Genomic DNA, 24,145 nt, shown 5'->3' with positions numbered 1-24,145 from the left:
TATGTTAGATGTGTATGTTTGTGTATATCATATAGATATGCTATTGTATAAATAAAGAACAATTCGAATAAAAATATGATATAAATTTATATTGTTTATAGAAACGAAATTTCCTCTATCACGGTAGTGTAAGTTTGTATGTTAAGAAATGTGAACGTAACGAAAACGAAAGATCTGTACCCAAAACCTTGCGCGTCGATGAGAGACAGGGGAGAGGGGAATACCGATTACCCCACTCTTTACGAAACAAATCATCACTGACCGTCAATAAAATAAGACTGGTGTGTTTCAATTTTCGTCACACTCTCAGTTGTAGGCTGTAGCAAAGCATCAGTAAAGTAAGTGTACAATATTTTTTATTTATCTTTACAGTAACTTACTATCTATATTCGTCTACGTGTATTTGTATGGAAAAAACTTCCTTAAACATTGTCGTTGACTTTAGTACGTTATTCTCTTAGTTAATTTTTGACATTTAACGCGAAATAAAATAATAAATTTCCTTGTTTTCATTCTACGTTTATTCCACAATTTCCCTTTTTCTCCCGTTCTCTTTAACTTAAAAGTTTCCAACATGCGTGATGGTCGCGTATTATGTTTTTAAATATAATATTTAAATATCATTTGTGTTTATGTTTTTTATTTACTGTCAAAATAAAAATCACATATATTATTAATATTTTCATATAACTTTTAATTATATAACATAACACAAACTAATTTAAACGTAAACAGTCGGTACTACTTACAGTGGTTCGATAAAACGACCGGAAAATAAAGTCATGTTTAAAACGGAATCAATAATCATAAAAAGAAATGGTCTGTCCATTTTAACGTCGTTACTCCATGATGACAGAAGCTTATATCCGATTTCTGTAACAGTATTCTATCACTATATTTTTGTAACTATTTTATAGACGAATCAAATTAAAAAAGAAAGGTTCAAAAACCTGTATCGGTTGCAGCTAGCGTTCCTTCTTCATCTATTTCCAACTTAACATTTTGCAAGATACTAGCCACATGTATCGAACTGTCAGAAATCATTTTGGACAAATTCGTATTAGGTTGAAATATATTCTCGATACCCAACTGAAACGAGAATAATTTTAACACTAATCTTTACTTACTAGTAAGTATACTTTGCTTCCCATTAAAAATAAATTCGTGTACGATATTACATACGTGTCGTAGCGTGGGCACTAAATCAAGGTTATTCTCAATATTGAATTTCGGAAGATGAATAGTAATATCTTGTTTTTTCAAATTTGCTAGGATCGCAGAAACTGGAACAGTAATTAAATCATCGGATAATATCCGAAGGTATGGATCATTTTTTCTAGACCTTGGCATCAATGTCAACATTGATGTTTTACCATCCTGGGAAATTTATCAATGCATTTACATCGTTATAATAAAGTATGTGACATTTATTTCGGTGATTGCTTTCGAGATTTTTGCCTTACCGAGTATGGAATTTCTAAAACATGTGCTTCAATGGAGGGTATATAAGCATATCGATAAATAGATCCATGTTTCATGAAGTACGTGTTTCTACATTCGCCATTAGGAATATAGAAGCATTGTAATTTCGTGTTCGCCTTATCGAACGATTTTAACCAGAGTCCTTTAAAATAGATGACTGAAGTCAAAATGAGACGCGTATCAGGTGGAAGCTCATTTAATAACAAAGCCGAAGAGATCGTATTGTGCGTTACACGACGAACCCATTCATTGATATGGCGCGCGGTACTTTGCGATTCCATAAAATTTACGCTTTCTATATCTCCTTGGTAACGTGATCGTAGAATATTTTTGTAATTATTTGATACGCGTAAATTTTCGTGTATCCACAATCGTGTGGTCAAAGCAATTTCCGTCCCGTTCTCATTTCTCTGAAATTAAAAAGATTTCGTGCCTTTATTCGTAGCAGTTCTATATACATATACGTTTATAAACTTCGATATCGTACGTTTAAAGACGCGAGAATACGTTGTGCGAGTTCTCCTCTACGCGACTTGCCTTCCGGTAATCTTAATACCGAAATAATTTCCGATTTCGTATTACCATTCGCACCTTCCATTAACATTGTCAAGATTGTTTTAACACTTGCAGGCGATGATACTAGATTTCCATCTTTATATTTCTTGGTTAGAGCCTACGGTAGAAAAAGAGTACATCGGATTTAATTTCTTTCGATTATTCGACCCGTGTGATGTCGAGTTCACCTTACCTGTGGAAAGTACATATTGAAAAGATTATTTCGATCTTCGGCATTCAAGCCTGCTTGGGAAATCGAGTCTAAAAATAGTTTTATATTAATAATCGTATGTAGTGTGTTATCTCGTTCATTGTGGAAATAGAAGGACAGGAGGCCATTATCCGTTACCACTGATACAAGTTATCGAGGAACCGTATAATGATGTCACGAAACAGGAAGAGATTAAGCGTAATTTTTAAGTATACCTAGGGAAAGAACCTTCGTGCAATACGAGCGCAGCAGTCGTTATTTTACATAGACAAGTATACATAGAACAGTAAAGTAGTAAAAAGCGGTATAGTAACTGTAAAGAAAAAGGAAGATGTTGTGTTTTATTAACTATTGGTATACAAAGCCGTTTAAGTACTTATTTGTGCAACGATTAGTATAAAAAAGAAACGAATGCATAGAATAGTTATTAAATCCTGCTTGTATCTTTACATTACGTTATCTTAAATTAGTATTTAATTGTAAAGTAAAATTGTTGTTTTAAAACTCATTGTCACGAAGGCCGGGAAGAAGAGATTAACCTGCACTTGATATCCCTGCGTTAAGCCTGGGCGGTGATTGAGACAAATATTTTTCCCAGCTAGCGGTACTACCGGTTGTATCAAGAGGATTCATCATCCTGCCGATATAGATAACGGTTCCTGTGGACTCATCTTCGATGTAGAATACGAATGGATGATCGGCGTGGAAGATTTCCTCCCCGATTTTATTCCCAATATCAACTTCTAGAAAACAAAGCGGAAAAAGTAATATTTTATATGTATACGTATAGGAGAGCGCAAAAGAGGAAAATTTACCAGTAGCCACATAAGCTGTAGTGCCATTTTCGTTCACTTCGATACCAGTTTTTTGTAAAATATCCGAAACTTTGAGATTGCTCGAAATTCGTCTGGTTTGAGCTATGCCCGTTAATGTCGCGGTATCATCAAAAATATTGCGAATACCAACCTAATGAAACAAAGATGTAGAAGTATTGAAATGAAATGAATGTAAACGAATGAAAGGGAAAAGGTGAAGAAAGTGAAAGGAGAAAAACTACCTCACGGAGAACGGGTTCCATGTGACTGGAAAACTGGTATTTAAACTTAGGAATAGTAACAGCAATGGGCAGATTTTGCATCTGCCATACGTATCGTGTCAACACGAAAGGAGTAACTTCGTTGACGAGGTGTTCTATTCCATCTAATGTTTTATTCCGTGGTAATAGCAAGTACAAGGCAAACTTGCGTCCCTAAAATAAGGTAAGATAAGAAGAAAAAACGAAAAAGAAAGAGGAAGAACGTACGTCATATGGAATTCGTAGAATTGTGGCGTCTAATTCAGGCGAGTTGGCGTAATAAAATCGACCGAATGTATGCATAAAAGGTACGTCTATAGTTTGGTTATCGATCGTATAAAATTTTCCCGTTCGTGTATTTTCCGGAGAAAAATATTTGCGACGCCACGATCCTTTGAAGAAAAGCGTGTTCATGATCAGCATCAAAGAATTCTTAACGTTGTTTTCTGAAAAAGAAAAACTCGTTTGTCCAAAGTACGTCGTTTGTTGGTTTTATTGCTGCTTACTATCGTTGTTTCATTTTTACCATCTTTTATCATTTGATCTATGTTAGCATCGGTAATATTGCTGACCCAATCATTAATCGCTTGCACGACTGGCTGCGCGTCAGATAAATTCGCGGAAATCACGTCGGTGTCGTAATAGGCTTTCACAGTGGCTTCGTATTTTTGTCGGATCAAAATGTTTGAATCGATATAAATTCTCGTTCCAATATTCAAAATGTACGCTGGAGGATTGCTCTGTGAGAGATGCGACAAGTATTATTTTTTAAAGAAAATCTGCGTGTCGTCGTATTTTTTTAACGTTGGTTTTCACGAAATTCAGACTTCCGGAAAATTACCTGCAGCGATTGTAAAATAGTGGAGAATCTCTTTCGTATAACATTTTCGTTGGCGGGTAATTGCATGGCGGTAGCGAGTTCGTGTGCAGTTTCATCCTGAGCTCCTTCGTACAACAATACCAATACGATTTTTAAGGATATAGGCGAGAGCAACATATTCCCAGAATATTTCTTGCTCATAGTCTACGATAATGCGAATTGAATGTTGTCAAAATGAAAGTATATATGCACGTGTATGTATACAATTGATGTGTAATTAAAAGTTGACGCTTATTACTCTAAACAATGCCCAATCGAATATGTTAAAACGTTCTCCTTGATAAGGTATAAAAATTTCATCGTCTTCGTCGCGATTAACAATTACAGGACCAGTGCTTGTAGTTCTGTTCGTATCCAAATCAGACGGAGATTTCGTTATCTCTGACTTACATTGTTTTATAGTGAGGGTCACGGCAACGATATATGAAACCAGCAGATATCCTGGAAGTAAATAATATCGCCGTATGATCGTGAACGACGATCGTGATTTTCAAACATGATCATGGACCGAGTGATCGAATAAAGAAAAAAAAACTTCAAGTTTGAATTAATAAAATAAATAAAATTCGTAAAAATGTCAAACTAAAGTAAACGTTATCGTTCATCTGCTGCATTGTCCAGAAAAATTTATGTGTACATTTGCAAAATCGTTTAAATTCACTTCTCGATTATGTTTTCACACTACACAAGAAAAACCAATTATTCTTACCCATTATTCCAGTTATTCCAACGACACGTTTCATGGTTATTCGACTTCAATTTACTGTTGGATAAGGAATAAGAACAACGACGAGTCCAGACAATGCAGTTGAATACTCAAATCTACACGAACAATTCCGCGCGATTCACTGTATTCTATTAATACAACGATTCGCTATGTGCTGATCTCAATCAACTAACATCCAACGGGTATTCAGAAAACTAAAAAGAAACCGGTTGGTCGGCTTATCTATTCGTTCGTTCGTTCGTTCGTTCGTTCGTTCGTCCGTCTGTCCGTCGTTCGTCCACGCGTTCATTTAAACAACTCGCTGGCTATACGATCAAAAACGAGCAGACTTTTTCTGGATAGAGATTAGAGTAGATGTCAATACTTAAATATTCGATTTATCGTCTTTGTTTTTGTAAATCGAATAACTCGAGCGACCCAGACAAACATAATTCACAATTCACATCAAATTACTTCTGATTTAAAAATAAAAGCGTGGATACCATGTAGCGTCGTTTGTATTGATTTAGGTTTATATAAAAATCAATTCGAACACAATTAAAATAGTTTCGTTATATTAGTTGTTACGTCGTGTGACATGGTCCGTGCGACGTCCTTCGTTGTCTGACCGTCAAAGCTCCACGTACCGCTATACAGGTCCTTAATAAATCTAAATTAATTTTCTAAATTAATTAATTGTTTATTAATTGGTAAATACTAACGTTACGTCGCGCGAGATGGTTCATGCGATATCCTTCGTTGTCTGACCGTCAAAGCTCCACTTACCGCTATACAGGTCCTTAATAAATCTAAATTAAGGACCTGTATAGCGGTGCGTAGGCCTTTGACGGTCAGACAACGAAGGATATCGCATGAATCATCTCGCGCGACGTAACGTTAGTATTTACCAATTAATAAACAATTTCACGTTCTTTTCAATTAGCAATTCGAATGGAATAAATTTTAACGTTTGATAATGTCTCCATAAGAAAGCATTATTCGGTGCTTGAATCTTTGATCGCCTCCTGCAATTTTTTTCGTTTGGTACCTTCGTATCTACCATTTTGTATGGCTGCATATTTATTAAAAGCTTTCGAAATCAAGAAGATAACTGCGTTTACGGTCTTCGTAGTTACATAAGTGTAAGCTAATTTTGCTATCTGGTCTTTTACCTGCCAAACGATATTTAAGTAGAAATTCGTTCATTTACGATTCGGTAAACTATAAAATATGGTAAAACCACAGCTTCGCTTCGTAAAAATTGAACGAGAATTTAGTAGATACTTTTTAGAACGAATAAAATCTTTACTTTACTCGATACTTTCGACCCAGATGATTCAGCAAAATATTCGTAGTCTTAGCTTTATATACCTTCAAGACTCAAAAAGGAAGGAAGATCGTCCAGGTAAATTACCATTAGGGAAAGTTATTTTTTTCAAATTCCAGGTATATTAACGGTTTAATCCTAGTCAGAGATGAATGGAAATTTCACTTTTGAAATGGCGTTTTCCTCGCATACCTATGGTCGTAAAACGCATTACGTTTGTTTTGTGTGCATTATAAATTACTGTTAATTCCTATTTAGAAAAAGGTTGTGATGACAATTCAAGTACGAAATCCGAATTATATGATTTATTCTTTATCTCCAATAAATAGAAGACTGGGTAATTTTTATGCTAGAAAATATATATTACAAAAGTGAAAAAAAATTATCGATTTATCGCTATATATACTCGATCACGTTAATGACGCCTCACAATTGCTTTAACAACATTGATTCATCCTTTATCTGTTTGCGCAATATTTCAGCCTCATCTTCACTACTGCTACTAAAATAATTTATTATATTTCTCCGTTTACTTCTTTTTGCTTGCTGGTTCGATTTTTTATCGCGATACCGTTTACGTTTTCGTTTTTCAAGCTTTAGTTCAGCCTTCTCTAGTTCAGACAGTTCACTGTCTCGAGTAATATCTTTGCCGTCACTTTTATCTTCTGCTATGCAAAAGGAATCCTGAAAAACAGCATCACCACTTTTAAATTTATGCGTTTGCACATTATTTTTATATTTGCAAGACTATTTATTTTACTTACATTAATATAAGTTTCTGCTGTTTGAGTTAAAGCCTGTGAATATACATCTATACTAGAATTAAGCGTACGTTGCTGCTTGAAAATGAAACCACCCTGTCTTTTTATCGGGCTCCTAACGGTTTGTAAGTAATGAGCGTGCATGTCAGATGTATCATGTATATCCTGTGTATACCTAACAAAATCTTCTAGATCATCATCCGTTTCAGAACTTTCGTCCGCTGTATCGTCATTCGGGGAGATCTCCGCTTCCTCGCATATAAATTCATTTTTTGTTTTTCTTAACTTTCGGTTGCGATTACGCTTTCGGAAACATTCTACTTCGTTCTTCTTACTTTTATATCTTCTTGTATCGTTTGATTCGCTGACGAAGTAAATGCTTCTTTCCTCTTTTGCGGATAAATCATCGTTCATCGAATCGTTCTTATTTCTGGAGCAACTGTTCTTTGAATTCCGACACTTTGTTACGTTCGCTAATTTTTTCGCTATAGTCGTACATGGAGAAGCATTCTGCTTTGAGATATCCATTGACTTTTTAAATGAAATCCATTCTTCGTCATCTGAAAAATACGCTTCATGATCGGTTTCCGCTTCTACCAATGTTTCGCTCTTTCGTTTTTCTTCAAATGTGTCGAATTTCGCATAATTTTCTACAGCGTCAGTCGGAACTTCAAAATCGTCATTCCATTCGAATTCTTCCACTTTTAACTCGGTATCGACCGATCGATCGTTTGAACCGTTTGGCTTTTCCGATTTATCAAAATTCTGTTCATCTTTATATTCAATTGGGTTAACCATTTCCTTATCATAATTTGACTGGTCATCGATTTGCTGTAAGAAGCTTTCGTCTTGAAATATATCATCTTCAGATTCCTCGATCGTTTTCGAATCGATTGAGTTTGAATTTAATAGAGGTATTTCCTCGATTGCTTGTGTTATGCTAAAAATGCGATTATCTTCAAATTCAAATATTTTCGACGGGTAACTACTCTTATCTGCCGTTTCTTCGTTACAATTTTTTTCAAAATCACGTTTACATTGGTGAACTGGAGTCGAAGAAAAATTTTCGTTTATTTCGATCGTTCCTTCCAAACTTATATTGATTTTTGATTTGAAATTGTGATTTAACTTTATATCATCGGGAGAATTTTTTACTTGTACATCATTATTAACATCGGTATCTTTTGTACAATTTCGTTCAAAATTATCAGTTTCAGAATCATCGGATGTTTCATCCAGTAAGTCTTCAAACGTACTAAATTCCAAATCTTGCAACGTGTTATTTTTATTTCCCGCTTCGACTGGTTCTAAAATGTCGTTCTTTGCGCATCGATCGGAAGCGATTGAAAGATCACAAATAGAGTGTATGTTGCTATTTTGAGGATTATTTTCTTCATTATCCAATAAATCATTTTCGTTTGAATCACTACTATCGTCGAGCAAATCTTCAAATCTAGAACACGATAGTCGTTGAGATTTGTCAACGATTTCTGTTATTTTACTTTCCAATACAGATTCGTTATAATACAAATCGTTATCATCGTTGTTCTCACTAGCGTTATCTAATTTATTTTTATTACAATTAAGTGGAATGACATCGTTTAGTGTGATTAAACAATCAAGAATTTTAATATCAGGTATAGAAAATTCAAAGAAATCTTTTTTAGTAGAATATGGTGATATGTGACATTTATCGATTTTGTATTCATTCTTTATTTTCTCTTCTTTTTCAGAGATCCTTAAAGCGCATATCGTAAGAAAATCAACAGCCTCATTATCGCAAGAAAGAATTTTCACATCTGATAACGGTATAGTTTTACAACCGTTATTGTTTTGAATTATTTCGGAATTAAATGTTTCGGAACTACCCTTTTTGTGTTCTTTAATTTGTTCGATTTTCAAATATTTCATCATTGTAAAGTTAGTTCCATCTTTTTGCGATTCAAAATTGGATTCTAAAGTGCGTATACAATTAACGTATTTATTAAAACAACATACAAAAAACACTGTAATGAAAACAATTTTACAAGATTTTTACCTGTATTGCTAATTTTTTTTAAGGTATTCTGGCATTTTTTTTCTGATTTTTTATCTGATTTTCCTTTGTTCTTTTTATATTTTGTAACTGGACTTTTTGGTTGCACAGAAATCTGCATTCTTAGACATTCCGGTGTGAAAACATCAGGGATCATACGAGGATTGTTTTGATAAAGCGAAGAGAAAATGTTACTTGTATTTATTATCTTATAATTCAAAGAATCTCTTCTAGCCATTGTGGATTTTAATGTCTATAATATAACAACATTATCATCTAATATATCAAGTATTTTAAATATTTTGGAATGTTATGTTTTTGTGTACCTCGTGTTCTTTTCCATCTGTAACTAGAATAATTATATGCCCATCACGTTTTCGACCCGTTCTTCCCATTCTTTGTACTAACCGCGTAGGTGAATGCTGAGATACATCAAAACATATTATTAAATCTACTTCTCCAACATCCAATCCTTCTTCTCCTATTAAATATCAGGCAAAAATATTTCACAAAGCTTTATTTTCATTAACAGTGTGTTACTCCTTTATACGTTACTATTGTATATATTACACTACATACCTATACTTGTAGATATAAGAACATTAACATGATTATTTCTAAAATTCTCTAACGCTTTTATCTGTTGTTTTTGTTTCTGTCCAGCTTGGCCAACAAACATTTGTGGCCTTATTAATGGTCGGCATTGTAACAATAGAATATAAACTTCACTCACGATATCTCGATACTGTACAAGAGAAATAATAAAATAACAATAATAAAATTTTACTGCAGCAATGAACTTGAAAATCACAAACCTCGACAAATACTATAGCTCTTGTATCGCTTTGTTTCTCTTCACTTTTCTTAAAGTGATGCAGAAGTAGTTCTTTTAACTTGTCAAACTTAGTATGTCCAAATATAAGATTTTGTGGTATCTGAAATTAATTTTTGAGTTACACATAAAAAAATATCAAATTTCCTACATTTCATATAAGGTTGTACGAACTTCCATTTCAGCTTCTTCGCATAAATTCTGTATATCCGGGAATGGGCCAAGATACATTGTAATATCTTCAAGCAATGTCTGCAATTGTGGTTCATCATTCATCCAAAACTTATCAGAATGATCTATTAGAACAATGAAATAAGTAGTTAAATGTAAATTTTATGAATAAACTGAAAACAAAATATCCATACTTTGATAAAATTTATGAAACGCTCGAAGTCCATCTCTAATCATAAGTTCATAAGCATGGTACATTGTCATTAATATATTTAATGTCTTTATAATTTGTCCATAATTTCCTGATTTATGTGTTTTCTTTTGATATTCCTTCAATAAATGAAATATCTAAAACAATGAAACAAATCGTCTTATATTATTATTATTACCATCTAATATCTAGTAGTATAATTTACCCTTCCTTTCGAAATATTTGCTGTATGTCCATGAAGGATATTATGTTGAAGTAAAATTTTAACATGACGATCCATGATAAAGATATACCTCTCTTTGTATTCAGCTAATTTTTTGTTAAGTGGTACTAAAATTATATCAACTCTTCTTTTATTAATATAAGGTATAATATCCACAGAGGTTTCATCTCTTAATTCTATATGAGCAATTAATAAATTCTGTAGCACCTATAAAAGATAATTTAGTTATTTATATAAAATATAGTACAACTATAAAAAGTATTTCAGTAATGTCTATATACATTTTAGTAATCTTTATATAACAAAATATACCTCATGAACGTTATCAATTTTATTTCCTGGTGTAGCAGAAAGGGCTAATACCCTGAAAGTTTGATTCCTTCCATTTAATATTCGAATGCACTATGAATATAAAACATACTGCACATTATTCAACTTATTAAGAAGTATTATAATTAAAACTTTTTGGCGTTCCTTTATTTACTTATTTATGAATGATAACTTTCTTGTGTGGAATAGATACCTCACAGTAAGAATGTTTTCCCAATGCCTTATGAGCTTCATCTATAACTACACATTTTACTAAATTACTAGGTACAACGTTTTTGTCTAAATCATTATGAAAAACTTGAGGAGTAGCAAATATTACTCTTTTTTTTGACCAAGCTATTTCACGCTGCTTGTGGTTGACTGCTCCTGTAACAATATAATATTTTGATAGTACGGTAAATATAAATATATAATTTATATAATATTTAAAACATTTCACGGACTATTAATATATCATTAATATACCTGTAAGTTCAATAGTTTCTATACTAGGAATTCCCATTGTATTATGACATGCGAAAATTTGTTGAGCAACTAATGGTTTGGTGGGTGCTAAAAATACAACCTTCCCACATGGATACCATCTCCAAAAGTTATACATTACAACCGCAGCAATAAATGTTTTCCCCAATCCTAATAAGAATAGAATATATACATACATATATATATATATATATATATATATATATATATATATATATATATATAAGAGAGAAATAAAATATATGTATATGCTTTTTGGTATGTAATATTTTTAAAAAATAACTTACCAGTGGGTAAACAAACCAATGTATTCTTGTATAAACATGCTTGAACTATATTGAACTGATAATCTCTGATAGGATAATTCTCAGGATATATCCATGTTTTACCAGCAGATAAATCAAATCCTTTTGTTCCTTCATCAGACGAAATGCGAGAATTTTGTGATAATTCCATTTGCAAAGTTCTTCTTTCAATCAATTCCCAGTTACAGAGAATTTATATATTTTATCATTTTGGTATATTTACATATATTTTAATAAAGAATAACTTTTTGAGCAGATTTCGAAACAACTCGTATTTGCAAATAACTGTTTTCGTATATAATTAATGATAATTAGTTAACCTGTGAAATAAAAATTGTAATTTTTATAATAATTTGTATAGTAAACAATAAATTGACACAATGATCAAAATGTAAACATTATATATCTATTATGTACGATGAAACTTATTGAAACTTAAATTTTGTTCCTTTTACTAAACCGGTAGAAAAGCTACATCATACTAGGGAATTTTTTTATGTGGCACAAGATTGGATCAAAGATTTCCTCTGATAGGATCTTTTTTGATTTGTATGCGTATATGAAATTTCTGGAATTAATTTGAAAGTATTAAAAACATTTTCATATTGCTATTACCATGATTATCAATATGTTAATTATCGCAGTCGTAAAAAAATTTATATCGTTAATATAATTTATAACTTAACAGCTAATATAATTATGGTAATAAACGTTCAAAAACTTAATATACATATGTTTTTACAACTGGAACACATTTCATTTATCATGTAGAGGTATTGGGAGGTAAAAAGATGGGATCGTAAAAAATTATTTAGAAATTAATTTATTATCTTTATACGTAAAGATATACAGAAAAGAATATGATCGTTTGGATCGGTCAGCATATAAAACAGATGTAGATAGACGTAATCATCTTTACGCGGCTATATACGAACAGTGCTTAATAGAAAGAAACTAAAAGCCGAAATATAATAGACTAGATCCCGTTGATTACGATGTATGATTTGTTGATAAATGACTATTTAATGCAGCTTTGTGGGTAAACTTTTTTAAACAAATCAGGCATTCATGGGTTTTTTCGTTTATGTGCACGGATAAATGTTTTTTCAACGTTGCTTTATCCTTAAATATCTTCTGACATGCACTACATTCATATGGTCGTTCTCCTGCGTGTACTAATATATGACTATTTAACGTTGTTTTCTGAGTAAATGCTTTATGACATACATAGCATTCATATGGTCTATCACCAGTGTGACTTAACATATGTTTCCGCAACGAAGATTTCTCTTTGAAAGATTTTTGACAAATATGACAGGCATGCCGTTTATCGCCAGTATGCACAAGCATATGAGAATTTAATCTAGTTTTTTCTCTAAAGGCCATGTCACATAGCTCGCACGCAAATGGTTTTTCGCCCGTATGTATCAAAGTATGTCGATTTAAATCCGATTTACGTGTAAATATTTTATCGCAGACTTTACAATCATATTGACCCCCGGTATGTAATAGCATATGGCTATTAAGATCTGATTTTCGAGCACAAGCCTTATGACATATTTGACATGCGTGTGGTTTTTCACCTGTATGGACAAGCATATGAGAATTTAATTTTGCCTTTTCGCGAAAGGTCATTAGGCATTCTTTACACTCGTACGGTCTTTCTCCAGTATGAACCATTGTATGCCTTATTAATTCTGACTTTCGTTTGTACGTTTTTTCACAAATATTACATGCGTGCGGTTTTTCACCACTGTGTGCCAACATATGGTTGTTCAATGCTGTTTTCTGTGTGAACGATCTATGACACATTGTACACTTGAACTGTTTGTTTCCACTGTGTAATGTCATGTGCATATTCAACTTTGCTTTTTCCCTAAATGCTGCAAAACATACATCGCATTTATATGGACGTTCCTCTGTATGAGTAAGCACATGACGATTTAGACTAGATTTCTCTTTAAACGTCGCGTGACAAACATCACATTCAAATACTCTTTCCTCTATGTTCAATGATTGATCATGCTCAGAATCTGGTCTTTTCATAAACACTTGTTGTAACGCATCATTGTCATATGGTTTTTCTAGCACATGCATTTGCATATGGCTACGCAAACACCATTTGTAAGCAAATCGTTTTTGACAGACATTGCATTCCAGTGGGCTCATTCCAACATGAGTCAACATATGAGCATGTAAACTAGAATTATCCTGAAAATTTTGTTGGCAAACTTCACATTGATTTCCACTACAATGCATTCTCAAGTGAGTAACCATAGAATCATTATTCAAAAACCATTTTTTGCAAATTGAACATTGTATTTTATAAAATTTCGGTTGCTGTCCATTTTGACAAAATCCTGGATGTTTTTCTGCATCATGCACTTGAGCAAAGTTTGGATTGGTTAAGCACCTTTGCATAGCACCATCTTCTTTGTCACACAAATTTGTGCTTGCAATTTGTGCTGTCCAATTTTGATGACTACTGGATTCCCCATCCAATTCGAGTTTTACCTAGAATCGTTTTGTTGGATCGATTGACTCTTCTACAAACAAAACTCAACCGCTGACAATTTTGAATGAAATTTACCATTTCATTAGAGAAGTCAACTTCGTTATTTTCGATAGGTAAAAATACCTTCTCGAATGTCCCAGAGCAGATGTCCTCCATGTAGTCTGGATCAAACCTATCGCCTGGTTCCTCTTTAAGTACAACGCTTACAATGTTTTCGTCCTTAAAGTAAGGTTTAAGTTAGAGTCCTTGTGGAAGCATTGTATTGTATGGTGCTGCTGTTTCATAGAAAACGTTTACCATAACCTGACTGTCTATGTTTAACGCATCCATCGGTTCATCTTTCACTTTAAAATCTTCCATTTGCTATGATTTAGTCTGGAAATGAAATTTATTTATTTATCTGGTCTTATCATGTTTTGCATATAAACAACCTGATTATAGCATAAAAAGCACAAATAATGTTTTAAAAATGTAGTCAATAGTAGCGTACAGAGTCGTGTAACCTTAAATGTATATATACGGCGAACAATTTAGTCGATTCAAAGATTTTTATGCATGCAATCATTTTATTCGTAAGATTCTATTTCATACGATAATTCCGTTCCGTTATTTGTTACAACCAAACTAAGTGCACACGATGATTTTTTTATATCTATACTTACTACGGAGATTACACATTTCACCCACAAAGCAGAACGAGCAAATCAAAATCTGTTAATTCCTATTCTGCTTGTTTTCCGTTTTAGCGTATTCAATTTCTTGTACTCTTTACAATTATACACATATCCTTTTATTTTCTTGCAAAAAATTATATCTGTTGAATCGATCGATTTACTTCTATATCACGAAACTATACTGCGCGTTCTACCACACATGACAAGCACACGTTACATAAATACCATACATCTACTACACAATTATATGTATGTAAGTACATACGTAAATTCGTTGCTTGACCATACCACTATCTAACAAGTTTTACACGGAACTGCAACTTGAATGATCGCGCTCGATAACGATATATTACAGAACACATCTTTTTCGATACATACTATATGTGTATATATTTATTTATGACGTATATTTATTAAAACAAAAAAAGACAACAGATCAAGATATTTTTATTTCGAATTATTTATTGCAAATATTTTATATGAAATTATTCGTTTCTAATTATATATTTTAATATCTCTTTATATTATTATATAATATTTTAACATAATTGATAATATTTCATAGAAATATTATTATTTTCTAAATGTATTTTTTTATTTTATTCGGATAGTCGGAAGAATCTGTTTATTTCGATATATTCTACCTCATTATAATAAATTAGATTAAATTGACGTATATTGTATCTTTACTGCTCATATAACGACGAGAAGTATATGTATATATAGACAAAAATAATGAATTTAAAATTTCTAACGTTAATTTATGCATTTACTTCTATTATAAATAATGATACTTATGATTGGAAGCACACAATGTTCTATCTATGTTTATCTTTTCTCCAAAAATTTATGATCTATTTCATAGAAAGGGCCTCGTTTAAGTATCTTTCGTGATGTAAACTAGGGAGAACTCAATTAGATTGGCTGGTGAATGTTCATAAATTGTAATGTCTTAATGTAACATTATCAGTAGGAAGGATATATAGCTAAATGATATTTTTAATATCTGAAACGATGCTAGGTAAAAGACAAAGGCAGAAGAAGAAAAAGAAAAGGAAAGAAAGGTAGGCTTCTTATATTACAAAACTTTAGCATCGTTAGAGGAAATTATTTTCCCGTGGTTAAATGGAGCGGTCTCTTTGATCTTGCCATGATTATAATCAAGCTTTTCGCTTTCGTGAATTTCAGGCTTACCCACTCGCATTCGTATGCAGTATTGTGAACTCCTTCGGACTATATGCATACATGTGTGGTAAAGAGACTTTGAATGAACATCAATAAATGATGCAACGAATCATGGAAAACGGTATTAAGCATCTCCACCTATTTGACTTACTAACATTTGTTCTGCCAAGAAATAAAGAGACGTTTGAAGAAATGTATTTACAAAATTACAGAATAAGTAGGCCACTTGAAGTACGGTAAACCGCTCTTTCCCAGCGGATATCTATACATATTTAAGAAATATCAGAATTTAAATATCACTATCATTAACTTTACGATTTGTTTCGCAATTATCTTTCATAATTCTATAAATCAATTCACTTGCTGTGATTAATAATAACCTATAGATACAGGCACATATGTTGAAATTGATCAACAATACGAGAAATAACAGCGTCGATATATTTTCGATCACGTTAATCGCTCTATAATTATAGTTGTGTATATTTAATAAAAACATAATATAATACATACGTATTTGTAAATTGGAAAGAAAAATAAGAGAAAATAACACAGACCTGTGTAACAATGTTAATCGAGATTCATATATATCTGATGAGTCGTATGTGATCTTCTATAGTAGCTCCTAAAACGTGATTAGAAGTTTCATATCCATATCTCGAATCCTTCATATTTGCAAGGTGAAAGCGAAGATTTTCTAATTGGTCGAAAATATGAAGGATTAATACTCCAAAAAAGTTATCGACCCCGATATAACAAAATGATGCTATCAACAAATTGATACATTGAACAACGTACATTATTTCAAAATATAAAGTTTTGAAGACATTGTAAGAGTAATAAGTTGGCAATGGAAGGAGCTTTCCTGCATCTGTCCCGTTCGTTACGTATCGAATAACAATACTGAATCTCGGCAGAATCATCAGCAGCCTTATCAAGATATATATTAATATATAACTGAATATATTGACTGTTCTTGCCAAGATTAACAATAAACAAAAATTATTTGAAAAATATCAATTAATTATAAAATACACCTTCTGAATGTTCCATCTTTGACTTTTACATATTCAACGCATTCAAACTTTTTTAAATGCTATTGTTATCGTTTCTTTCTTACGCGTGAACAGCAATAAAAATGTCAAATGATAATGTTAAATACTCGTGATAATAACCTTACAACATGGAAAAAATAGTAAAATGTTTAATACTTTATTTTGTTCTCGGTCGTGAGAAACGAAATTTGTTTCTAACGTCGTTGCTTGTTAACATACAGGTTACTTTTTCACTTGTGAAAGTATCTGGAAACAACAACGATGAAACATTTTTTTGTCAACTTAACTTTTAAATAGACGGGGGAAATAGTTTCTCGTTTCTCCTTTCTCTCGTACATTTTTAATAGCTCTGATAGGTTCGGACGATCGATCAACTAGATCCTGTAAACGCTTTCTTTCGAAGAAAAACCAAACGTTTCACGTCGCGATATCATGAATGATATCTTCCTACTGAACAATCGTTCTTTGCACAATTTAACAATCTTTTCAAAATACAAATTACGAATACAGCAATCTGCACATATATCTGATTTATACGTATAATATCTTTTCCAAATGCTATTTGTTAAACTCAAAACTCGTAATTAATATATGTAAGAACTGTTATACGTATATATACGTTTAAGCGAAAGTAGGTTTCGAAGGAAGACATACAACAGTGGAGATATTGAATCGAGTATTTTTATCATTCCGATCTATATATATATATATATACAGGTATTAAAGTTCAGATATTTTTCGATAAAATCTATTTCAAAATTTAAATACTCGTATTCGTTTTATTTAAGATCAAAAATGTTCCTTTATGAACATTTCGCACAATTTCAGAAGTTTTCATTCAATTTGTCTCTCGAAAAAATGTGTTCCTAGTTCGCATAATATATAATACGTACGCTAACAGGCAGAGTTAGAATGATTGTGAATCGATGTATCCTTTCTTTTCGAATCATGATCGGCAATTGCTTTCTCCCGACACAGTTTTCTATGCGTTACGTTCTTTGTGGTAATCTCATTGCAGGTGCTACCTCACGCACATTTGAGTAAATTGTCACGAGCCAAATGCCAAGAAAGATTCGTAAGCTCTCCGCGCGGAGCGCCGGTGTGTGAACGACCTGTCGAAAGGCTAAATGTCGTATTTACTTATTTTAATTACCCAAGTTTTTTATGTTTCGGCACTATTTTAAGTTTGGCATTTTTTCAAAACTGTGTGACGTTAACGGAAAACAATAATTCCTGTGAAATCTAACCAACAGATCAAAGAAACTATTTGAAGGCGGTCGCATCACGTACTGGTAGGCGTTGCTGTCATTTGGCTTCTCTTCCTCTTTATTATTTTCTCTAAATTTTCTACCGCATAATTTTTTACGATTTACATCTTTATTTCCTCTTAGAACGTAACAATTAATCTTTCAATCATTTTCGATTATCACATATATTCTATAATACATCAAAATTATTTTTTGAGAAGATGATGCTCTTGCAACAAATACAATTGACAGATTCAAATCTGTTACTCTCCAGGATCCTCTTGTCGTTTGAAATATATGATTAAATACTCGTTAGACTACGTGTTTTGCAAACATGTTAACATATACAGATGTTTAAAGCATTATACTCTTTAATTTTAATTGTATCTGGAGTGTTTTAATATTAATATAATCATTGTAGGAAGGGCAATGTTTGCCAAAAAGAAGAAGAAACCACAAATATCTACTCCAACGAATTTTGAACATCGTGTACATACTGGATTTGATAAACGTGAAGGAAAGTTCATTGGACTTCCATTGCAGTGGGCTTCTATTGTTGGAAACAATCAGATTTTGAAATCTACAAACAGACCATTACCCTTGGTGGATCCAAGTGAAATTACACCTACGGAAATTTTAGATCTGAAAACTATTGTTCGAGGGCATAATGATCCAAAAGGAAGAACTTCTACCAGTGAGAAAAATACTGAAAATGGATTACCCAAAACCAGCACAGTTGCTAGATCTAACTCTCTTCGTTCTTCAAGCCCACCAAGACTCAGAAGGGATTACAGGTAACCTTTTTCTATATGTGTGAAATCAGGGCGTTATTATAAATAAGAAAGACGTTATTATAGGTATTATTGTATATAACAAACATGTTATTGTAGGTGTTATTATAATTATTAAGTATCTTATTACACTTTTATGTTACAGGCATAACAGTAATTTGCCACCATCTGTGCCAGAAGGTCAAGAAATACCTTCTAGCACTAATCAAGTACAAGGATATACTAACTTTGGAAAGCAACATAATTACCTTGATAAAATGAGACAAAATTCACCCAATGTTGCAAGCACGTTGCATCCTAATGCACAAAATATGATCCCAAATCTTCAGAATCTCAATCCAAATATGCAATCATCTCCCAATTTAACGCATGTTGGTTCTAATGCCCAGAATTTATCTTTAAATTTCCAAAACTTGAGTCCCATTACAACCCCACAGTGTCCTATGCAAAGTCCTAGTACTCCCCAACTCGTAGATTCTGAATTTCATAGGCTAAATACTCAGATGACTACAAGTACATCTGGACAGTATAATGGAAACGTCCAGGTAAGCAGTGCTATGCATAAGTATTATTACATTTTATCAATGTTTAAAAATATATATTATTACTTATACAGGCTTCACATATCGAAACATCCTCGAGGGATCAACAAGTAACTCAAAATACTCTTTTGCATAAGCTGCAACCTAAAATTTCACCTGTTGGATCCATTGCTTCACAGCGACCATTGAGCCAATTGAGTACGCATAATGTTAATAAATATTCACAAGCCTACAGTACGCCAGAAAATCCATCCATTTTGCAATCTCATATAAAAAAACCTATTGAAACGTCTCAATCGATGCATAATTTGTCAAAGTCCAATCTACCGTCCTCCGGAAACAGTTCGACACCTGATCAAAATCAAAATATGAAGAGTGCTTTATCTTCGGGTAATCTAGCGGTCGGTTCAAGTTCGAGTACGACGAACAAACAAACAGCAGAACAAAGACTCACTCATGAACAATTTCGAGCGGCTTTACAGATGGTGGTAAGAAACTAAAGATTAGCATCAATAATCAATATGAAAAGAATACAATACTTGACAGTTTTTATTTCGTTTTAATCGTTACTGTTATACTACGTAATACTGTAGGTAAGTCGTGGCGATCCCAGAGAAAATTTAGAAAATTTTCTTAAAATCGGAGAAGGAAGCACTGGAACAGTATGTATAGCAACTGAAAAAAATACAAATCGGCAAGTGGCAGTGAAGAAAATGGATTTAAGAAAACAGCAGCGGCGTGAACTACTTTTTAACGAAGTGGTTATCATGCGAGACTACCACCATCCGAATATTGTCGAAATGTATGATAGTTTCTTAGTAGATGACGAATTATGGGTCGTGATGGAATACCTTGAAGGTGGAGCGCTTACGGATATTGTCACACATTCTCGGATGGACGAAAGTCAGATTGCCACAGTGTGTTCTCAATGTTTGAAACCACTTGCATATTTACATTCTCAAGGTGTTATTCATAGGGACATCAAGTCTGATTCGATATTACTAACAGCCGATGGTAGAGTTAAATTATCCGACTTTGGATTTTGTGCTCAAGTGTCTCAAGAATTACCCAGGCGAAAGTCTCTCGTTGGAACACCATATTGGATGAGTCCAGAAGTTATTTCTAGGTGAATTATAACTTTTCTGTTTAATTTCGTATAAGTGTTCCGTTTTCAATTCATTAATGATATATTGTGTACATGTATATATATGTATATGTATTCATATATGCATTCACTGCATCAGGTTGCCATACGGTCCTGAAGTAGACATTTGGTCATTAGGTATAATGATCATCGAAATGGTTGACGGAGAGCCACCGTTTTTTAACGAACCTCCTTTACAAGCTATGAGACGTATTAGAGATATGCCTCCTCCAAAGTTGAAAAATTCTCATAAAGTGAGTTCAAAATATTCCACAATATATTATTTATGCAGACATAATGATATGGTTTATATGGATTATTTATTGATATGATTGTCACTGTTGTTATTCAAAAGGTCAGTCCGCGTCTTCAAGGGTTTTTGGAAAGAATGCTTGTTCGTGATCCGGCGCAAAGAGCCACGGCTACTGAATTGTTACAGCATCCATTTCTTAGGCAAGCACAGAGTCCAAGTATTTTAATTCCATTGATGAGGGGTTCCAGGCATACGAACTGCTAAGTGCTGATAAGTTGGTGTAAAAAGACGGGTGTGGTAATTGATTTATTAACACGGACATAGATTACAAACGTAATCGTGTTTACGATTGTTTTTTAGTTTGTTATTAGATGGTACATTTTAGAATATATAGAATATAGGAACATTTATGTGGCCTTTGATTGTTGAAAAAAGAAACTTACATTCCATTGTGGCCTTAATCTAGAAATGTTATATCATTTATCTACGTTGCCTATGCTAGGTATTAACGTTGTAAAAGATACTTTTTTATACCGAATTATTTAACAAAGTATTGTACACATTCAAGTGCCTTAAGCAGCACTGTTTTTGTGCTCTTCTATTTACAACTTTCATTTCGATATCAATTTCACTATTTGTTACCTATGAAATCATTTGCAAAATAACAGATAAAAATCTCATTTCCTTCGTTGATTTAAATGACGATGAGAGATATTACTAATCAGCAGAATAAAAATATTTTTGCTAAAATATTGCTGTCATGCATGTACTTAAGGTAACTAGTAAGTAGTCATATTTAATTCAAGAGTGTCAATAAGACAAATTGAAGTATTCTGAGAAAGGAATAGTTAGCGTCGATTAATACATTGCTTAAATCGACGATTTGTATGCCGTGTAGTTTAAAAAAGCAAAACATCGATTTTTATCCTAATTTATTTGATATGCGTTGGTATAACGCTTTAAATGTACGCGACTGGAATAAAAGTTATTGCTAATCTTTTGAGGCTGATAAAATAACGTGATAAAATCGCCATAAAGTGATTCAAATTACTCGAATATTAGATCCAGTGCGCTTTTTTCAGTATTCTTAATATACATATAACAGAACATATAACAAAATATCTTAGGTTCAAAAATGCGCTAAGAAAAATATGCCGTTAGTAAATAGATATCTGTAATTATTAACGTACTTTTCAATATGTAGATATTTCATGTGGAATTAACCAGAGAAGTTTCGAACAATAGGTATTTCACTATATTAATTAATATATTTTAAGATAAACCGCAATGATACCTAATGCCATTTACCTTGATCGAATAAAAGATCAAAATACAGTACGGACAAAGGCCATCGATCGGATAGATGATTTATGATAACGATAATTTAAGATATGCATCGCAATAGAATTTTTACAAAATGTAGATACTATCGAATTTCATTACATAGATAAAACATTTAAGCAAAAACAGTGACCGTAAAGTGAAATGAATTACCTAGCTACTCGCCATTTATAGAAATTTAAGAAACAAAAATTATGCGAAACAATCGTTATGCGTTTGTTGTAATCCTTACAAGATACTTCACAATGACGTTTGCCTGTGCCTCTCTTTCGTTTTCTTTCTACCTATACACATGGAAGTGCACGTCTGCGACTACAGAATCTGTATGTATGTATACGATAACGTATTGACTATTGATAATTGATATTAAACAATTTAATAGAATGAAATCAAAAATATATGACAAAATAAAAAATAAATTTAATCAATACATTTACAAAAATATACTTCAGACGTAATAAAGAGTCCATTATGTATTTTTTATTCCATGAATAACACAATATCTTTTATAAGAATTTACATTATTATAATGGCAAAAAATAAATCAATTCCTGAACTGTTGATCCCATTACCTTCGATATCTTAATTCGATATCCATTAAGGAATACATGTTGACGTAATTAAAAAAATTTATACATTGCGTTTCAATATTTCTTTCAATTCAAAAAATATTTTGATTATAATAGAAAATATATGGAAATTCGAAAAAATTTACAAATTCTCGTGCAACATCGACTCTTTCAAGGATATATACTTTGTATTATGTGATGACTAAGAGACGTCGACGAAAGAAAAGATAGGAATCGTATGAATATGTAAAATGAAATCGATTTATCTTACCTTATAATCGTCAGAGGCGCTGATACCGTACGATTCGGATAGAAAGATATTTTGAAATATCATTTAGCCGATTGGTGGAATGCGACGAGCCTTCGCGCTAAGTATGCTTGGTCATTGGCGCCACTGACGTTTCTCAACCAAATTTAACCGATGATGTTTTCTCAGAAACTACACTGTAAGGAATTCACATAGCGCGATGCATATGTCAAATATTTGTTGGAGAAAGTAACAGAATTCCGTTATCGTAATGAAAATATAATATACAATCTGCTTACGACAATGCTTTTTTCACTGACTGAGCGTATTTTTTATATAAAATTCGAAGATAAAAAGAGAAAAACAACCAATATAGTAGTCTACAAGGCATACATGTTTGTTTATTACTACGTGACTGTGTGCGATAGCGTATTCGCATACTGGCGTATGCTAATCTGCTTATTTTTCTCGCTATTCATTTTAAGAAATATATCGTAACGTGACTTTTTACTTTAGTGACCTTATAAATTCACGTTTTCTAATGCACGAAAAGAACAGTTATACTTATCGACATACTTAGAACATAATCTATTTGATGTTTAAATATTCATAACCGCGTGCAGCGGAGTTAACGATACATATCACAAAACAATAAATTACTTTATACTGCAGATCCACAATCCAGTCCCGCAGTCCTAAATTAGAACCAATGAGAAGGCAAGTTCTGTGGAGGCTCGACTCAAGTTGACCTCGAGTCTACATACCTACGTCGCGTGTCCGCCTTTCAAGAAAAACGTGACGGACAAACTTGTGGGGTATTGCGTCATTCCATATCAATGCCTAACTGTTTTCTCTTCTCTTCTCCCTAGCTCTCTCTTTCGCTTTCTTCTCTTTTTCTCTCAACAAACGTGCACGTGTGTATAGTCACGCAATTTCGGTATGGTATACGTCAGATTGTGTGCTTATATAAAATGTTGATAAAATAATTAATTACT

The 24,145-nt window shown here is 32.6% G+C and overlaps 4 protein-coding genes, 2 long non-coding RNA genes and 1 other non-coding gene across 11 annotated transcripts; 3 read left to right on the top strand and 4 right to left on the bottom strand.

Moving 5' to 3' along the window:
- The first annotated feature begins 20 nt into the window (after nt 1–20).
- On the top strand, nt 21–1,430 carry LOC125385629. 2 transcript variants are annotated; one of them, XR_007225112.1, is made up of 3 exons: nt 21–338; nt 918–1,129; nt 1,273–1,430. It is a non-coding gene; the product is annotated as an uncharacterized LOC125385629 (long non-coding RNA). The 2 variants fall into 2 exon arrangements; XR_007225113.1 differs by having other exon boundaries at nt 24–338; nt 966–1,129.
- On the bottom strand, nt 340–5,355 carry LOC100644115 (plasma protease C1 inhibitor). Its single transcript, XM_003392985.4, has 15 exons — nt 4,913–5,355; nt 4,442–4,644; nt 4,165–4,347; nt 3,850–4,063; nt 3,552–3,769; nt 3,306–3,497; nt 3,064–3,214; nt 2,788–2,991; nt 2,231–2,298; nt 1,970–2,155; nt 1,464–1,892; nt 1,183–1,377; nt 951–1,089; nt 750–873; nt 340–646 (listed from the first exon to the last, which is right to left on the bottom strand). The coding sequence occupies exons 1-15, from the start codon at nt 4,944–4,946 to the stop codon at nt 640–642; spliced, it is 2,547 nt and encodes an 848-aa protein (XP_003393033.2). The 5' UTR covers nt 4,947–5,355; the 3' UTR covers nt 340–639.
- A 1,171-nt stretch (nt 5,356–6,526) lies between these two features.
- Nucleotides 6,527–12,065, bottom strand: LOC100643999 (Fanconi anemia group M protein). Of its 2 annotated transcripts, XM_048408367.1 has the most exons (13): nt 11,570–12,065; nt 11,265–11,432; nt 10,993–11,165; nt 10,782–10,871; nt 10,452–10,676; nt 10,230–10,383; nt 10,039–10,160; nt 9,848–9,967; nt 9,612–9,777; nt 9,359–9,513; nt 9,036–9,285; nt 7,001–8,952; nt 6,527–6,920 (listed from the first exon to the last, which is right to left on the bottom strand). In XM_048408367.1, the coding sequence occupies exons 1-13, from the start codon at nt 11,736–11,738 to the stop codon at nt 6,663–6,665; spliced, it is 4,002 nt and encodes a 1,333-aa protein (XP_048264324.1). In that variant the 5' UTR covers nt 11,739–12,065; the 3' UTR covers nt 6,527–6,662. The 2 variants fall into 2 exon arrangements, with proteins under 2 accessions (XP_048264324.1, XP_048264326.1); XM_048408369.1 differs by lacking the exons at nt 11,265–11,432; nt 11,570–12,065 and having other exon boundaries at nt 10,782–10,833.
- Nucleotides 8,731–10,226, top strand: LOC125385632. The gene is made up of 2 exons (XR_007225114.1): nt 8,731–8,805; nt 10,050–10,226. It is a non-coding gene; the product is annotated as an uncharacterized LOC125385632 (long non-coding RNA).
- A 329-nt stretch (nt 12,066–12,394) lies between the features above and the next one.
- Nucleotides 12,395–15,084, bottom strand: LOC100643874 (zinc finger protein OZF). 3 transcript variants are annotated; one of them, XM_003392984.4, is made up of 4 exons: nt 14,765–15,084; nt 14,400–14,477; nt 14,178–14,321; nt 12,395–14,101 (listed from the first exon to the last, which is right to left on the bottom strand). In XM_003392984.4, the coding sequence occupies exons 2-4, from the start codon at nt 14,460–14,462 to the stop codon at nt 12,578–12,580; spliced, it is 1,731 nt and encodes a 576-aa protein (XP_003393032.1). In that variant the 5' UTR covers nt 14,463–14,477; nt 14,765–15,084; the 3' UTR covers nt 12,395–12,577. The 3 variants fall into 3 exon arrangements, with proteins under 3 accessions (XP_003393032.1, XP_020724007.1, XP_020723985.1); XM_020868348.2 differs by having other exon boundaries at nt 12,395–14,153; nt 14,226–14,477; XM_020868326.2 differs by having other exon boundaries at nt 12,395–14,133; nt 14,226–14,477.
- Nucleotides 15,085–15,319: 235 nt separating this feature from the next.
- On the bottom strand, nt 15,320–18,037 carry LOC105665846. Its single transcript, XR_007224055.1, has 4 exons — nt 17,910–18,037; nt 16,549–17,262; nt 16,113–16,223; nt 15,320–16,009 (listed from the first exon to the last, which is right to left on the bottom strand). It is a non-coding gene; the product is annotated as an odorant receptor 30a (transcript).
- Nucleotides 18,038–18,107: 70 nt separating this feature from the next.
- On the top strand, nt 18,108–22,798 carry LOC100643434 (serine/threonine-protein kinase PAK mbt). Its single transcript, XM_012307681.3, has 7 exons — nt 18,108–18,308; nt 18,685–19,057; nt 19,200–19,599; nt 19,671–20,084; nt 20,190–20,722; nt 20,841–20,994; nt 21,096–22,798. Exons 2-7 carry the CDS (start codon nt 18,693–18,695, stop codon nt 21,255–21,257), a joined length of 2,028 nt encoding a protein of 675 aa, XP_012163071.2. The 5' UTR covers nt 18,108–18,308; nt 18,685–18,692; the 3' UTR covers nt 21,258–22,798.
- Nucleotides 22,799–24,145: the final 1,347 nt, after the last annotated feature.

Source organism: Bombus terrestris, chromosome 1, assembly GCF_910591885.1.
Source record: "Bombus terrestris chromosome 1, iyBomTerr1.2, whole genome shotgun sequence".
In the NCBI taxonomy this organism is placed as follows: Eukaryota; Metazoa; Arthropoda; class Insecta; order Hymenoptera; family Apidae; genus Bombus; species Bombus terrestris.
This window is presented reverse-complemented; position numbering and strand designations above follow the sequence as displayed.

Excerpts from the sequence above, each read along its gene's own strand:
- LOC100643999 (XM_048408367.1), bottom strand. The coding sequence starts at position 11,738 with ATGGAATTATCACAAAATTCTCGCATTTCGTCTGATGAAGGAACAAAA. Across the intron at positions 11,433-11,569 it reads ATTGGTTTGTTTACCCACTG|GATTGGGGAAAACATTTATT; the intron begins GTAAGTTATTTT and ends TATTCTTATTAG. Across the intron at positions 9,514-9,611 it reads TCTTATATCTACAAGTATAG|GAGAAGAAGGATTGGATGTT; the intron begins GTATGTAGTGTA and ends GATATTTAATAG.
- LOC100643874 (XM_003392984.4), bottom strand. The coding sequence starts at position 14,462 with ATGGAAGATTTTAAAGTGAAAGATGAACCGATGGATGCGTTAAACATA. Across the intron at positions 14,322-14,399 it reads ACATAGACAGTCAGGTTATG|GACGAAAACATTGTAAGCGT; the intron begins GTAAACGTTTTC and ends CCTTACTTTAAG. Across the intron at positions 14,102-14,177 it reads TTGACTTCTCTAATGAAATG|GTAAAACTCGAATTGGATGG; the intron begins GTAAATTTCATT and ends AAACGATTCTAG.
- LOC100644115 (XM_003392985.4), bottom strand. The coding sequence starts at position 4,946 with ATGAAACGTGTCGTTGGAATAACTGGAATAATGG. Across the intron at positions 3,770-3,849 it reads AGATCAAATGATAAAAGATG|AAAACAACGTTAAGAATTCT; the intron begins GTAAAAATGAAA and ends TTTCTTTTTCAG. Across the intron at positions 3,498-3,551 it reads TTCTACGAATTCCATATGAC|GGACGCAAGTTTGCCTTGTA; the intron begins GTACGTTCTTCC and ends ACCTTATTTTAG.
- LOC100643434 (XM_012307681.3), top strand. The coding sequence starts at position 18,693 with ATGTTTGCCAAAAAGAAGAAGAAACCACAAATATCTACTCCAACGAAT. Across the intron at positions 19,058-19,199 it reads AGACTCAGAAGGGATTACAG|GCATAACAGTAATTTGCCAC; the intron begins GTAACCTTTTTC and ends TTTATGTTACAG. Across the intron at positions 19,600-19,670 it reads AGTATAATGGAAACGTCCAG|GCTTCACATATCGAAACATC; the intron begins GTAAGCAGTGCT and ends TTACTTATACAG.